General features: G+C 41.6%; 1 protein-coding gene and 1 long non-coding RNA gene across 11 annotated transcripts in view; one reads left to right on the top strand and one right to left on the bottom strand.

Moving 5' to 3' along the window:
- Window positions 1-12,941, bottom strand: part of AKAP13 (A-kinase anchoring protein 13) — a 213,160-nt gene that overhangs the window by 17,347 nt on the left and 182,872 nt on the right. For 7 of the 10 annotated variants that reach the window (XM_017805073.1, XM_017805077.1, XM_017805078.1 and 4 more), the window contains 10 exons: window positions 9,954-10,125; window positions 6,800-6,867; window positions 6,238-6,304; window positions 4,891-5,029; window positions 3,807-3,922; window positions 3,105-3,251; window positions 2,210-2,460; window positions 1,477-1,602; window positions 1,255-1,372; window positions 475-723 (listed from right to left, as the gene is read on the bottom strand). In XM_017805073.1, the coding sequence (XP_017660562.1) occupies window positions 475-723; window positions 1,255-1,372; window positions 1,477-1,602; window positions 2,210-2,460; window positions 3,105-3,251; window positions 3,807-3,922; window positions 4,891-5,029; window positions 6,238-6,304; window positions 6,800-6,867; window positions 9,954-10,125 (1,453 nt within the window). The remainder of the gene's footprint in view (window positions 1-474; window positions 724-1,254; window positions 1,373-1,476; window positions 1,603-2,209; window positions 2,461-3,104; window positions 3,252-3,806; window positions 3,923-4,890; window positions 5,030-6,237; window positions 6,305-6,799; window positions 6,868-9,953; window positions 10,126-12,941) is intronic. The other 3 variants (XM_017805079.1, XM_017805075.1, XM_017805083.1) reach the window with 1 other exon arrangement.
- LOC108492595 lies at window positions 3,154-9,942 on the top strand. Its single transcript, XR_001873166.1, has 4 exons — window positions 3,154-3,265; window positions 5,149-5,252; window positions 6,516-6,622; window positions 9,026-9,942. It is a non-coding gene; the product is annotated as an uncharacterized LOC108492595 (long non-coding RNA).

Here is a 12,941-nt window from a genome sequence, read left to right as displayed (position 1 = left end):
ATAACTTGCTTCATCAATCATCTAAAGGCAATAGTAGTCTCGGGTGCCTAGAAATCATCTGTAAACTTCCTGTTTCCAAAACCTCGAAATAAATCATACCCTGTATGGAATTCTATGTTATCACTGCCTCCCTGCACAGCACAGCACTAGGCTCCCAGTCCCCGTTCTTGCCCACAGACCGTAATTTAATCAGCTAATGCTGGAAGGGGAGAAGGAAAGCCCAGCCTTCCTGCCAAGCCTGAGAGACAGCCCTGTCTGCTCTTACTGCTGCCATGGTCCCAGCTGAAGGATTCCTTGGGAGAGTTAGTGTTTAATTCAGGGGAGAACTTCAGTGCACAGCACCTTAAAAAAAACTACTTCCACCTAACAAACAAAAAGCAATTCAAGAAAACACTGACCCAACAAGAGGCAGCTGCAGGGACACCAGAGCCTCTCCTGAACAGTTTGCGTCAGCAGAAGGCAGGACAGTCTCACCTTTTAGCCGTCCAGCTGCACTTCTTAGTGAAACAGGCCCATCTCGGATGAGTTTCCGATGCCTCAAGTCCTCTCTTGCAAACATCTGGCCACTCTTCATCCTCATGATGGACTTGCTGTCTGTCCGGTTGTAAATCTCACCAAGACGCATTTTCTTCTCATAATTGCTGACTTTGCTGTTGACTGCAGCAATCACATCTTTAACGAGGTTTAATGACTGAGTCAAGTCTTCATGTTCCACTTCGTTTTCTTTAAAAAAGAAACAGAGAGACCTCGATTTCACTTCATCTTTGTGGAGTCTAACTTCCCAGTTTTACTTCCTTCCTTCCTCTTCTCCCTCTCAAATTCCAGCATTATAACTTTGTAATATTTAAATAAGACAGGATGCATTTTTTCCCCTTAAGGAGAGTTTCACAAAACCTTTCACATATATGTGGTTGAGGTTGGGGACTATTCCAATATACTTTGTATATGAGGGAGTGTGGATGAAATACACAAATTAATCACATATTTTAGCCATTACCACAAAAAAAGCAAGCTGGGAAACTTTGGAGCCTAAGCATGTTGCTCCATAACTAGCTACAGACAGACTTAACTAAATCAAGGTACCTGAACAACTAATCCTAAATGGAGATATGGAACTGAGTTATCTCGTTACAGCTGCACAAGACAACAATGACTGGATTACCTGGTAAGAGAATCTGCTTCAGCTGAAAAGGATCAAAAAAATTTACACTGGATGAACAAATACACAGTTAGAATAATGGAACTGGTCCCTACCTTTGGTGTACTGCAGTATCCTTTGTAAAAGGACAGGGTACTTTGTGATTCTCTGCGTTACCAACAGGATACATTCAGGAATCCCAAGACGCCTCACCAGGGAGCTGCTCATTTTTTTCTAAGGAATAAAGGTGAAAGTTTAATTTCTGTAGCAAAACAGTCACCACAGTGCAGGAAGGAGATGCTTTTTCCATTGACTATGTCTGTCCTACCAGATCCTACCTTGACAAATGCCTGAAACCGCTTGTCCTTGGAGTACAGATCTTTGAAGTAATTGACTGCCTCGTTGTGATGCCCGCAGAATTTGCCGTAGGTTTTCTTCATTCGCTCGGCGCTGTCACCAGAGAACTGCAAGACATGAGACACAGAGCTCCAATCTGCACTGAGCTCCTGGTGTGATATCCCAGCAGTGCCTGCCAGCCTCTCAAAAGAATCTGATGAAACTAAATTAGTCCAAAGCATCCTTAATCAAGCAAGCAGATCTCCAGAAAGTAAAAGAGCTGATTTGGGGAATTTACTGAGTTCACACCTACAGCAGAATTTGGGATTCTACTCACAGGGCTTAACAGACAAAAAGAAGGCAGAAACCATGGATAAAGAAAAGTAAAATGACCCACCCAAAGTTAAACAGCAGGTCAGTAACGTGGCCAAGAGACACACTGAGCATATTTTGCTGTGAGCTCCTGCCTGCACTCTAGGCTATAGTCGGACTGTTTTGTGCCTGTCAGCAAATGCTTCTCTTTCCCACAAAATGAACTAAATTAGTTTTCAACAGTGGACCTTCGTCTGAAAGAGCAAAAAGTGCCTAAAAAAAAGCAGAGGCGGAGATTCTTACATGTGGGAAGAGTAAAGGTGTCATCAGCTGTGATTATCTGACAGGCACAAACAGGAGGGAAGGAAAAGTGCCTGGTTTCCAGCTGTGTTCTCAGAACTGCAAGCATTTTCCAGCACTTACTTGATTCACTAGGATGTCACCTATCCTCTTGATAACAAAGTTCTTTTCACTTTTGTCTGCCAATGACTCCTTCTTCCTTTCCAGAATCCGCTGGAAAAAGTTACTGTGGATTTGCAGCAAGTTTTCCAGGCAAGGAAAGATCTTGTCAATGACTTGTTGGTCATACTGCAGCTCCTTCAACATCGCTGCGCTGTACACATCGTTCATGATCTTCAGGGTGCGGACATGATGCATTTCTGTCTGCATTAGCTCTGTATAGGATGGGGACAAGGTCAAAACCAAGGTCACTGTGGAGTTCATGGGTTATAGCACAAGGAAAAGCTGCCAGGAGAAAGCTCTTCCATAATTGGGCTTCTCTCTGGTTTCAGAAAATTTTATGTCAGCTATTGAAACATCAATCAATAGCTTCATGTATGAGAGAAAAAGTAAGAGAAATAGTTTCACATGTAAAAGCAGGGCAGAGGAATCCCACAATAAAGAGCTTTGGACACTGAAGTCTGAACCTTCAGCCCTGGTATCTGCTCCTTCCTAACTCACTGGCAGCCTCAGCATACTGCCCTTTTGCCACAGAGGCTGGTTCCTGAACCTGTCAGGAGAAGACTTCCTAGCTACCTGCTCTGCTGTAACTGAGTTTAAATGTCATCAGCAGACAAACAAGGAGAGGCAGTTTCTGGGAATTTTTGATGGCTTCTGGATATGGGAATTGCAAAAAAAAGCCTTCGCAGAATACATTACATTTCTAAGAACTGCAAGAATGAAACTATGGCTTCTAAGGAAACCAACTCAATGTTTCCTGACCTAAAGTTCAGTGACCTAAAGTTTCCCAAATCCATGCATGTGGGAACATCAAGAAGCTACCTAAAACAAGTGAAAAATGAAGATGCAGGTATCTCACCATAAATGACATCTTGCCGTTTGACAACATCTTTGTTTTGCTGCTGTAGGAACTTGCTGTCCACTACTTGGCTCCAGGACTCTGCCTCCAGCTGCTTGGAATCTAATTCCAGTTCTCCCATGAGCTGTCCTTCATTCATGTCCGCTCCTTCACAAAGCAATGTAAGTGCCATTAAGATGTGGGTAACTTGTCCTCTTTGAGATTCCTGTCTATTCATTTAGGTTTAGGCATTGTCTGTCACACCACAGACACCACACACATTCTCCTTTCCTGACACAAATGATCATATACCACGTAACGACAAGGTTATGAAAAGCGCTTTTAAAGATTATTTCTTAGTTGCAAAGAACTAGTTGGCCATTTTCACACAGACCAAATTCTAGCTCAGATAATGTATTCTGAAGCTGCAATGCAACAACGTCGCAGATAAAAAACCACAGTAGAAGAGGAAATGTTTTTCCCTGAGCTAAATTCCAAGTAACTCAACTGTAACTGAAACCTTCTAAATGTTTTCCCACAATTCAACAAGCTAAAGTAATTAATATGTGGGGCTTTGTTTATCATGCTGATATTCTAAGATTAAAATAAATGCACATTAATTGTCCATTAGAAAGGACAACATTTGCTGAAAATGGATTTTGTATTTCTGGAAAGCAGCACTGAGACCTTCCTTTTGCCATAAATGCCATGGGGATCTCTCACCTTCATCAACCAGTGACTCCATGGATTCATTCACCCGGCTGATTTTATGTAAGGAGTCTGTTGACTGCGACAGGAATTTCCAAGTGTGTATTAAGTTGTCATCGTTCCCAACTCTGCTGAAAAACAGAACGTACAATATTGTTTATGACATAAAAAACCCAGCCAAATGTACTTTCAAATAACCAGAAGAAATGCATTTTAAATACGAATTGGAAAAAAAAAAGACAGCACTGCACGATTACATACAGAAATGTGCTTTTAGTTGTTTTCTAACTACCCTCTGGGGCTCAAGAAGCTGTAAGAGGTACAGTTCTGAGTGCTGGTTCTTCTTCTATAAAGAATCACACCTGAGGTTTTATGGTTTGGGTAACTCCATTTCCACTACTTTCCATTTTAGTCACATCCCATCCTCACTGCCCTTGGTGCAAGCAGTGCAAAAAATGCAACACCAAAGGCTATACAAGAGTCCTTATCATTAGCTCTGAGAAAGATGAGAAAAATGGACTGAAAAAATTTCACCATGACTAGCCAGGGCATTCAAACTGCCCAGAACATGCCAGTCCATGCTACTGCCTCATGTGTAGAACTGCTCAAAATGCAGGTAGGGTAGGAACCATAAACTAGATTTTCTTCTATGATTTTTTTTTTTTTAATTAATTACTTATAACGCAGTCCAAACCCACCAGGCAGACTGCAGCTCTGTGCCTTCACCCCTTCTGTCATGGACACAAAACTTAATACAATACTTGAGCTGCAAATGTGTGCTTGCACAGTATCTGTCCTAAGGCAAGGGAATTTCCTCCTGGAGCCCAGAGCATCTCTATGAAGTGGCCTTGAATCTAACCAGGCCAACTCAGACTCCTCTGAACTCATGCTATGACTAAACTAACCCAGGCAATCTGATCGTGCAGAAGACACCTGAAGGTATCATACAAAACATGGGTATTTCTGGCTTTGTGAACCTCTTCTGTACTTTTAGCACAAATCATAGTCCATGAATCTATTTTCAGTGAGAACTGAACTTCGTTATGTTCGCAGCGTCAGGTAACACACGGGTGCTCAGGTGTCCAGGGAGAAACCTTACCCTGCAATGTTCTGTATCGAGACACTTTTAGAAAGTGCCGTAGGCTGCTGTGATGATCTCCTGTTGTTGAACATTGAGGTGACAGTGCTTTCCTCAGGAGCAAGGATTGCTGAGCGAGGGCGCTCCTTGGGCTGCGAGCCTGGAAGGGAAGGGTCAGAGGGGAGTCAGGCCGTGTAACCGCCTTAACTGCTGCTAACCGTGACGGTGATGATGACTTAAAGGATCCAGGCACTGAAATTCACTTCCTTATTGTTCTAGAATCATCACCAGGGGATCTCAGCAGTTAAAACCAGCCACAGGAAGGAAAGAACATGGATCCCTGTGCAGAACTGACTGCACTGCACTACGCCTAAAATTCCTAGGTGGGATCTGCAAGTCCAGAAACATATACTTGGGAAACTGAATTTAATTTTATGTGATGAATAATCATATGGTTTAATCTACTCTGTTGCTTTGTCACTCCCCTGGGCCTATAATTATATGCATCTTGCTGCTTCTGGTCAGACTTTTTGAGAAGGTTTCTCTATCAGTATGTGCCACAGAGAAATGATAATCCTTATTTCATTATACTATCATTATAGTTATACTATCATTATAGATTACCTTTAACTAATCTTCCCATAATAATTCCAGATTTTTCCTTCTTCAGATGCACTTCTGCTTTCTGGAGTGTTATCTCTGATAAATACCACAGTGATTACAACTGTATTATGCAGTGTGGCTCCATACAGAGATCTCCAAGCTATCACTTAACAAAGCTTATCACTTAAGATTATCAAATTATGGCACTATAAAAACCCATGTGGGCTATTTCATGCCTATTCTTTACCCCTGGTCACACTGCTCTGCAGTGCAGTGTGTATCACAACAAAGTCAGGAAAAGTTTGTCAGCATTCCTCCTATTCAAAATAAAACTTTTTATTTTGACTACCTCAAAGCCTAAGACTATTTAATTAAAACAAAAATAAATGTATTTTGAATAAACATCCTCTCCACTTAATACTCATAGTTGGATTATTCCCAGTGTCAGACCCTCATGGACACAGGCTGCATCTTCCAGATTTTGTGGACTTACCAGCTGTAGGCATTCAGCAAGCTACACCAGTCAAGTGGTTATTTTAAATCTGAGATAGCTTTAAGTCTGCTGAAAGCTACATAGCCACTGCAGAAGCAGATGAACTCTGTACAACTTCAGTACAACTTCTGAAATCTCAAATATTGCTTACCACACGCAGAGGATGTTCTCATCCCTGCTCTGATAAACACTTATCTTTCATAATATAAAGTTAGCAGTTGTCAGAACAGTTAAGAACATCACCAAAGGAGAAGGAAAGGAAGTTTTCTTACTTTTGTTTCTCATGGTTACTGTGGGTAACGAAGAGGTATCATGTGCCTGCAGCATCCCTCTCTGTGGCTGAAAGAAAAATGAATTTCACTGTAGTTTCTTCCCCCTTTTTCCCAGCAATTTTTTCCATATAACTAAATTAAAAAAGTTATGTTTTTCTGAATCCTCTCAGAACAGATCAGTTTTTGGCTGTATGTGTATTTTTAAACATATACATATATATATGTATGTATATATTTATTTATTTCCCCCACCACCATTGAAATGGGAAAAATAACAGATGGAGAAATAGGAAAATGAAAAAGTGCTGATAATACTGAAGAGAACTGAAAATCATACTTGTATAAACATTATTTATCTTGGAGAACCAGGTTCCTTGCATTTGAGGTAAGCACAAACTTTGTGTGTTCCTTATATAAACGACATATTTAATAGTTTTCACATAGGGCACAGTGCCTGAAGTTCTTTCCAACAAGCTGGAAACTTTGTGACATATAATAGAAGATGTTATATATCTGCATAAACTTTTTTTGTTTATTCAGTAGAGTACATGAACTCTCTTACCTTCATTTTGACCTTTGCACAAGAAGCAAAACTCTCCTTACAGCCTTTGTGAACAATTGCATTGCAGTCTGTCAAAAGTAAAAAACCCAACCAATTAAACAAAACCACACAGAAAACAGGTCAGTTTTCACCATTTGTAATCTGAACTGTTAATTTACACAACTGAGAATTAGAACTTTCAAGTATCATTGTGGTTTACACGAGTAGCTACAAATACTGAGAGACAGGCTCCTCTCCAGGATAATTAGCCTTTTGTTTGTTAATAAGATTTCCTCAAGGAATTTAACAGGAAATTCTGTTTAAAAATCAATGCAAGGTTGAGCTGCCAGGGGTCTTAACCAGTGGGTCTTAAATTAAAGAAAAAAAAAAGGAAAGAAAAATGATGGCATTATTCCTCTGAAAGTAAGGTGGAAAGCTGAAGCAGGAGATGGAAACAGAAACCAATTGTAGGGTCAATATTTTCTCTGAGAACAGAAATACTGTTCTCATCAAAACACAGACTGCGAGATCCAAAAGACAGGAAAATTCATTTACACAAACTCAGACATCACAGGCAAGATCTACAGCACAGAAACCCACAGGGTTTTACTGAAGAGTTACCAGAAGAAGTAACAGGACCATGTGTCAGGTGACCATGTCCAGGAGGTTGGGACTTCCTGCTGAAAACTGCACTGAAGACACCGTTTTGGTTGGAAACCACAGCACCCACCAGTCCAAAGACCATCATGCTTTAAACCCCAGCCTTTGCTGCTTACACGCCAGAGCAAAAGCTATGTGGTTTTTTGGAGTCTGCCCATGTTCTCTGCCAGCAGATTTCTGGGAAAGGACGATTAAAACTACTTTTTTTTTTTTCCATAATAATTGATAATAGGGTTTGAGGCTGTAACTCTTTCAGCAGATAAAAGATCACAACTCAAATGCTCTCAGATGAGATTCAGTAGCTTAGAGAAAATTATTTCCACTCATTCATGAAAACACTAACACAAGATAATGAATTGTACTTTAGATGTAAGTTACACTGTAAGCGTAAAGTTCAGAATTATTTCTTGAAAAAATAAGAAAGGAAAAAATTCCATGTCCAGGATGACAATATGTGCTAACATTCCTAGTATTTTTTACATTTAGGCCTACTTAACAAAAGCCAGTAATTCTGATATTTTGACAGAGATAAGGCTATAGGGTGTTCCTATTCTGTCATCTCACAGTTTCCTGTGCAAGAAAGACAGAACAAAGAAACCTGCGTGTTCTTGCAGAAACCCACAAGCATTATCATTTTTTCAGATCGAACAAGGAAGTGGGGCAGAACCTGCTTCTGGTGCACAAAGACAGGCAGCAAGACAATTCAGAATCATTAAATTCACACTTCAGGCCTTGAAAGCCTGAAGGCAGCTCTTTAGTGTGTATCATTTGGTAATACAACATCTGGATTTTTTAGATTGAAAAATCTGGTTTCAGGGACTTTATCTCACCTATTCAACTCTTCAGCAGGCAGGAAGTTCCTCCAACTCCTCTATATCACTAGTATTAATAATTAAAACCCCCAAAAGCTTATTTTCTACATTACTGATAGTAAAAAAAAAATAAAAAAAGACCAGGCAGGAAGCTATTAAAAGTTAGGCTTTTTTGCTTGCCCATTTGTTTCACAGTATTCTCAATCTTTTAGCACTGACTAGCTGTTTCAGGAAGCTGGGGGGGCATCACTGAAAAGCTGAGACATTGTTTTAAAATAATCCAATGCTTTAAAAGGCATTAAGAAAGAGCAGTGATGCTCACTAGTTTGCAACAGCACAGGAATAACAGAGCCTCTGCTGCTGGTTATCCACAATTTCCAAAGCATCTGATAGTTGATTTTAAGATGCAATAGGAGGAAGGAGCACTCTCAGATGTGAGATTTCAACCTGGGCCCTCATCAAACCTTCCTCATGGCATTCGTTTCTTGTCCAGTGCAGAACAGTTGCAATAATTTTCCATCATATCTTGGAAATAAGGAAAGAACACCTATGCTAAAACATATGACACTGTTGGGTTATTTTAACTCATTAGAATATAGAGAAAATTAAATTGGGATATATTTGACTTTCTAAGTGGCTTCAGAAGCCAAAGAAAGTTGAGTGGGGAAAGGGAGAGAATGCATTTGAGAGCTTATAACTGTTGATGTTTTCCATTTCCCATCAGGCTGACACAGAGTGTGTTTCATGCAAACAACTTTGCTGAAATCTCTTCCAGGAAACTCGGAACTGCCATTCGGGATTCAGCTGGCTGCCCCTTCCCCTGCTCACATCTACCAGGAGGAACAGAGGACTCCAGCCTGGGAGCAGTTCCCATAAATGCTTTGACTTATCTCTAGGCTAGTGGAGTAAAAAATTACTAATAGTGAGGAAAGAAGAGCCCTGAGCTGCAGTGGGAAAAAGACATTTTTGTCTTCATATTCTACAGCTTTGGGCAGCACTGTGGGCTCGACCACACAAACTCTGCTGACCTTATCAAGCTACAGGCATGAGAAACTGTGTGATAAGAAAAGAGAACAAAATCACTAATCTGGCAGAAACCATCAGATGTATTTCCTGTCCTGTCTGGACTGTAGTGCACGTACCTCACACACACACAGGTAGTTGCCATTTGACCTGTGATGCAATTTCTTGTTAAAAGGGAGAAGAGGGTGAGTATTTCCTTTTTGTACCATGTGGTTCTGACTAAGGGCTCACCGAAGCAGTTCAGAGAACTAAAGCAATACACTACAGATGGGTGGGACTTTTTCTTCCCTTTGGAAGTAAAAGCCATGATCCAAGCCAGCTGTCCCTGTCCTTTGTCCATCTTATCAAAGCAGCTCAGGCCCAAGCCATAACATGCAGCCGAAATAAACAAGTTCTCCAGCTGACTGACACAGCCCAACAAGGGGTAGAAAACCCCGTGGGATGCTGTGATGGCTGACCTCAAGCTTGGAATGAGGTTGTAGGACACCTCCATGCAGCCACGACTCATTTCAGTCCAGTTTCCACAAGGCAACATGCTGCTGCTCCATGAATCACTATCTCCAAAGTCTCCCTCCCACCCTACATCCTTAAGGAAAATGAAAAGAAGGCGTAAGGTTTGCATTTTCCATGTGAGATTCAATGAAAAACAAAAGGAAGGGAGGGAACCTCCCCTGACTTACTTGCACAGTAGTATGAATCCTTATTGAAAGGCTTCATACAGTGGTAACAGGTTGCTTGGGCTACAACAGAGGTTGGAGTGAAGACATGTCCATTTGACTGCTTCTTATCTTTTTCCTTCTCCTTGGAATCTTTGTCCTTCTCTTTAGTCTTCTCTTTATCTTTCTCCTTTTCCTGCAGAGAGAAAATGACCAAAAGCCTCGTTACTCTGCAAAGGTCTATTCTCTAGTTACAAATTCCTCAGTGTTTGCCTTTGGCACTGCGACGATATCGACCAGTGCACACCTCAACAATGGTCATGTGTCTGCCCAGCTCTCCCTTACAAAAACCACCTTACAGCCCCCATGGATGTGGATTTACATACTACTGACTCACAGATGTCTCACCAGCAGATATGAAACTCAGTCTGTTCTGAAGGAAGCTATTTTCTTTCACCTCTGTTTTATATTTGTTGGTTTAATGACTTTACCTCTTTTCTTCTTCTGAGCTCTCATCAGCCTCTTCAGTGCTTTCAATGAATTATGTTCAATACAAACACTACATGCAGTGTGTGTCAAATTTTCAACACAGTTAATTTTTAAGGCCAACCTGTAAAGCTTGATATTTGCAACTGCATTTTTAATGGAGAACACAAGCTCTTCCTCAGTGCCTGTACAGCCCCACTGCCAGAATATTTCCACCTCTGTTTCCCTTCCAACTAGCAACTTCTTCAATAGTTACATGCAACCCCAGGTAATCATGTGAAGCTTTTTGGGAAAATGGATCTTTTACATTCTTGACATATGGCACCACAGAAAGGCAGAGGAACAACAGCAACGCCATAAAAGATACTCTCATCTTCACAAAGCACAAGCCACAGTTCAGCCTCTGGGCTACTCAGCTTTGGAAAGATGACAAGCACAGCCACCTTATCCAACTTTTAGCAGAGTTTCTGCTTACTTTTCTATCGCTACCTTAGATAGAAAATACTAAATACTAAAAATTTGAGACATTTTCCCCTGCAGCCTTTAATGGATTTGGAATTCTTCCAAACACTTTTTAAAGGAAACTCCACAGAAAAACTCCAAATTTGAATTACAGCGACTCCCTGTCTTTCTGTGTACCAACCTATAACACGTTTACCATAAGATTCAGCTGCAGTTCTGTTAACTGTTACTGTGGATTTCCTGGCATCTGAAAGAGAAGCTTAACCAGAAATTGGTAAAGGCTTCTGTGAGCTTATCTTTGCATTTTGTTATTTATATGCTATGTGTCGTCTGCCTAATATTGTCACAGCCTGAATATCAGAGAGCTGCAGAGCAGCCCATGTGAGCAACTGCCATGAAGTGGTTAAAAGAGGTATCGAGCTCTGCAGTCACCCGCAGGGAAACTGTTGAGCTTTTGATGACACACTCAAATAATGAGTAACTCAGCCTAAGGACTCTCTTCTCCCAACACTTCCCAGGCAAAATGCCCAGTGTCGGAGTCTCTCCCTGTAAAGTGTCATAAACAAAAAGTCTATTTACTGGCCCCAAATGCTATTTTGTTCTGCAAATAAGCAAAACTAGGAGCATTACCATATGGAACAATCCTGTCTGAAGCAGAAAACCTGCCAGGAAGAGTCTGTGTTGCATCTGTGTTGCATCATATCTCCGCCTCCTTTGAGCCATCAGCTTGGCTCACCACCCCACAGAAACCTCCACAGTCCCATCCTCCATCCACTGACCTGCCCACCTTTAACCATGTCCAGCCTGGCAGGATTCAAGAAATTAAACTGCAGTTTAGGCCTTGGCTGATGGTATTAAGCCGATGCCTGGAGTTTTGCTCTATTGCCAAGTCTTGTGAAGCTCCAGGAGAAAAGATCACTCTAAGCTCAGGGCAAATCTTGTGACTCTCATGATGAAAGGAGATTTCCCATCCTGTACTTTAAACCTACCTGATGTCTACTGCAAAGCCCAGTAATTCTGAAGTCTGGAATAATACCCTGCCTTCATGAAAATTACTGTAAAAAACATTTTAATTAAAGCTGAACGACCCCAGAAAAAACAGGAAATGGGTGCACCACTTTCAAGGAGGAAACAGCACACTATGCACAGGCTGCCAGCCACTCCACTGAAGGACAAGGTCTCAAAATGAGATTTTTTTTTTTCAGCTTTTTTCCTATGACAGTTACTGGAACTTTATTTTTAAAAAGGATTGTAAAAAAACAAGACCATTTTCCTGAGCTATTGGAGCTGCCAGCAAGATTCGAAGCCCGGCTCTGCGGCTGAACGGACGTGCAGGAACAGACACAACAGGTACCCGCAGACCCAAAGGAACAGATCTGCACCAGCCGATCCCTCCCCCAAAGAACCACGAAGCTCTTACCTCCCAGTGCTTAAGTCCTACCAGCTTCACTGTTATCTGAGGTACTTCTGCAAACCTATTCCATTTTATCGACATCCTTCCCCCGGGGGGCAGGAGCACTGCTCCCCACCAGCACTAGCCCATCCTGACAGGCGGGAGCTGCCGGCAAGGCCAGCTGGGGGGATGGCAGGCACAGAGCAGTTGAGCAAAAGGGGGAGGGCGGGACGATTGCTGCTAACTTCCTTGAAGATGATTTTAGCTACTTTGCTGTTGCTTTCATCTTGCCCTACCCTAGCTGCCACTGCTAAAGAGAAGGAAAAAAAAAAATACACAGTGCAGAAAAGGATGTGATTAATCTTTTAGAAGTCACAAGTCACCACGAGACCACCCATTTAAAAGGTAGAGGGCAGTAAATCAAACACTCTGTGATGTTTGGGATAGAAATAAAGCGAATTTTAACATACCTCAGTGTCGCTATGCAGTACTTCAGCAAACAAAGTGCTGCAGAAGATGCCCAAACAGAAAGGTTTGGTGTGTTTGCGCTCCTCCTGCTCTACACATCAGGAATACTCCCTGTCTCCTAGTCCTTTCAGACACTTACAACTCCTACTATATACACTGAAACGCTGTTGGTGGTATAGCACTGCCTTATTACTGCGCAAGGC

Source organism: Lepidothrix coronata, unplaced genomic scaffold, assembly GCF_001604755.1.
Source record: "Lepidothrix coronata isolate B3197 unplaced genomic scaffold, Lepidothrix_coronata-1.0 Scaffold11, whole genome shotgun sequence".
Taxonomy (NCBI): Eukaryota; Metazoa; Chordata; class Aves; order Passeriformes; family Pipridae; genus Lepidothrix; species Lepidothrix coronata.
Note: the sequence above shows the minus strand (reverse complement) of the source record. Positions and strands in the feature narration are given on the sequence as shown.